Source organism: Geospiza fortis, unplaced genomic scaffold (assembly GCF_000277835.1).
Source record: "Geospiza fortis unplaced genomic scaffold, GeoFor_1.0 scaffold4, whole genome shotgun sequence".
In the NCBI taxonomy this organism is placed as follows: Eukaryota; Metazoa; Chordata; class Aves; order Passeriformes; family Thraupidae; genus Geospiza; species Geospiza fortis.
Genome location: NW_005054475.1, coordinates 165,908 through 167,779, shown reverse-complemented (window position 1 = coordinate 167,779; position 1,872 = coordinate 165,908). Strand labels below are relative to the sequence as shown.

Genomic DNA, 1,872 nt, shown 5'->3' with positions numbered 1-1,872 from the left:
GGGTTCGGGCGCTAGCTTGCAGGTACGGCTCCTCCATGTCCGAGTCGGTGGTGGTGGTGTTGTCCTGTGCTGGCAGCTTGTCTGGCAGCAGCTCCTGCGCATACTGCTTGTGCAGGGCCCCCACCAGCAGCGAGGAGCGGCCCACCTGTGCGACACACCTGGCTGCACCTGTGCCCCAGGGAGCCCTGAGCGTGCCCACGGGGCTGGCAGGGCCCATCCCAACCCCACACATCCAGGGATGGGGTAAGGACAGGCGGATGCTACCAGCTCTGCACCTCCCTGGGTGCAGATGGTGACAAGGGTGGGGATTTGGGGTCCAGCTATTCTTGGAGTGACCCATTCCCGACCCCTCAAATCCAGAAGCAACGATAAGGAGAGGATGATATGTTACCAGGAATGATTCTACCCCTTCCTGGCTGCTGAAGTGCTCAATAACAGGGGCAAGGGTTTGGGGGCTCATCATTGTCAAACTGACCCGTTCCCAACCCCCCAAATCCCAATCCCTGAGCTCCAGGAAGGACAACAGGGTACATTACTGGGACAGCTCTGTCTCTTCCCAGATGATGGAAATGCTCAATAACTTGGGTGAGGATGTGGGGGCTCATGATTGTCCGGGCATCCCATTCCCAACCCCCAAATGCAGGAGCCCTCTTCCCAATTTCCCACATCCAGGAACAAGGACAGGTGCAGGGGATGCATTACTGGGAATGGCTCAGCCCCTTCCTGCACAATAAGGAACTCAAAAATGTGAAGATTTGGGGATTCACAGCGGTGTGGATGCCCTATTCCCAAGCCCCCAAACCCAGAAGCAAGGACAGGGAGAGGGGCAAGCATCACCAGGAATGGTTCTGCCCCTTCCTGGACAATGAATTCCAGAATAACGTGTGTAACATTTGGGGGTTCACAACTGTCTGGGTGCCTCATTCCCAACCCCCCAAACAGAGAAGCCCCCCTCCCACACACACAGATCCAGGACAAGGATATGGATGGGTGGATACGTTACCAGGAACAGCTCAGTCCCTTCCCGAATGATGAAAAACTCAACAATGTGGGGGAAGATTTGGGGGTTCACAAAGGCCTGGATGCCCCATCCCAACATCCCTCTGGCCCAGAATGAGGGGTGGATACCATACCAGGAATATTTTTGCCCTTTCCTCAGTCATCAAGCCCTGAACACATGGGTGGAGGATTTTGGAGGGGATGTGTTATGATTGTTTGGATGCCCCATTCCCAAAACCCCCAAATTCAGGGATAAGGATGCACAGAGAGATATACATTACTGGGAATGGTCCTAAATTCAGGAATAAGGATGCAGAGAGACAAATACATTACTGGGAATGGTTCTGCCCCTTCCTGGATGACGTCCTCGATGAAACGGGTGAGGATTTGGGGCTTCACGGTGGTGGCTGCTCCATTCCCAACCTCCCAAATCCAGCGCAGGGACATTGGGATACATTACCGGGAAGGGCTCAGCCCCTTCCCGAATGACAAAACACTTGGTAACGGGATAAACCACAGGGATAAACCACAGGGATAAACCACAGAGAGCACCAGGAGCAGCTCAGCCCTTTCCCGAATGACGAAGCAGGGGACGGATTTGGGGGTTCACGCCTGACCGTGCGCCCCATTCCCCCCGAGCCCAGCCCCGGCGGAGCGGGATACGTTACCGGGAAGGGCTCGGCGCCCTCCTGGATGACGAAGCCCTCGATGACGTGCGTGAGGATCTGGGGTTTCACGATGGCCTGGGGCGGTTTGTTCTCACCATTGTGGGGGGCGGCGCCGGCGACGGTGGCGGCAGCGCTGCCGGAGCCCGAGGTCATCCCGGGAATGCGGGGCTGCGCATGGAGGCGCTCGGGGGGCTCTGGGGACAGC

The 1,872-nt window shown here is 57.0% G+C and overlaps 1 protein-coding gene across 1 annotated transcript in view; it reads right to left on the bottom strand.

Moving 5' to 3' along the window:
* Window positions 1–1,866, bottom strand: part of PHC2 (polyhomeotic homolog 2) — an 8,130-nt gene extending 6,264 nt beyond the window's left edge. Inside the window, 2 exon segments of the mRNA XM_005431687.2 lie at window positions 18–145; window positions 1,668–1,866. Coding sequence (XP_005431744.1) covers window positions 18–145; window positions 1,668–1,820 — 281 coding nt within the window. The 5' untranslated portion in view covers window positions 1,821–1,866.
* Between the last annotated feature and the right edge of the window lie 6 nt (window positions 1,867–1,872).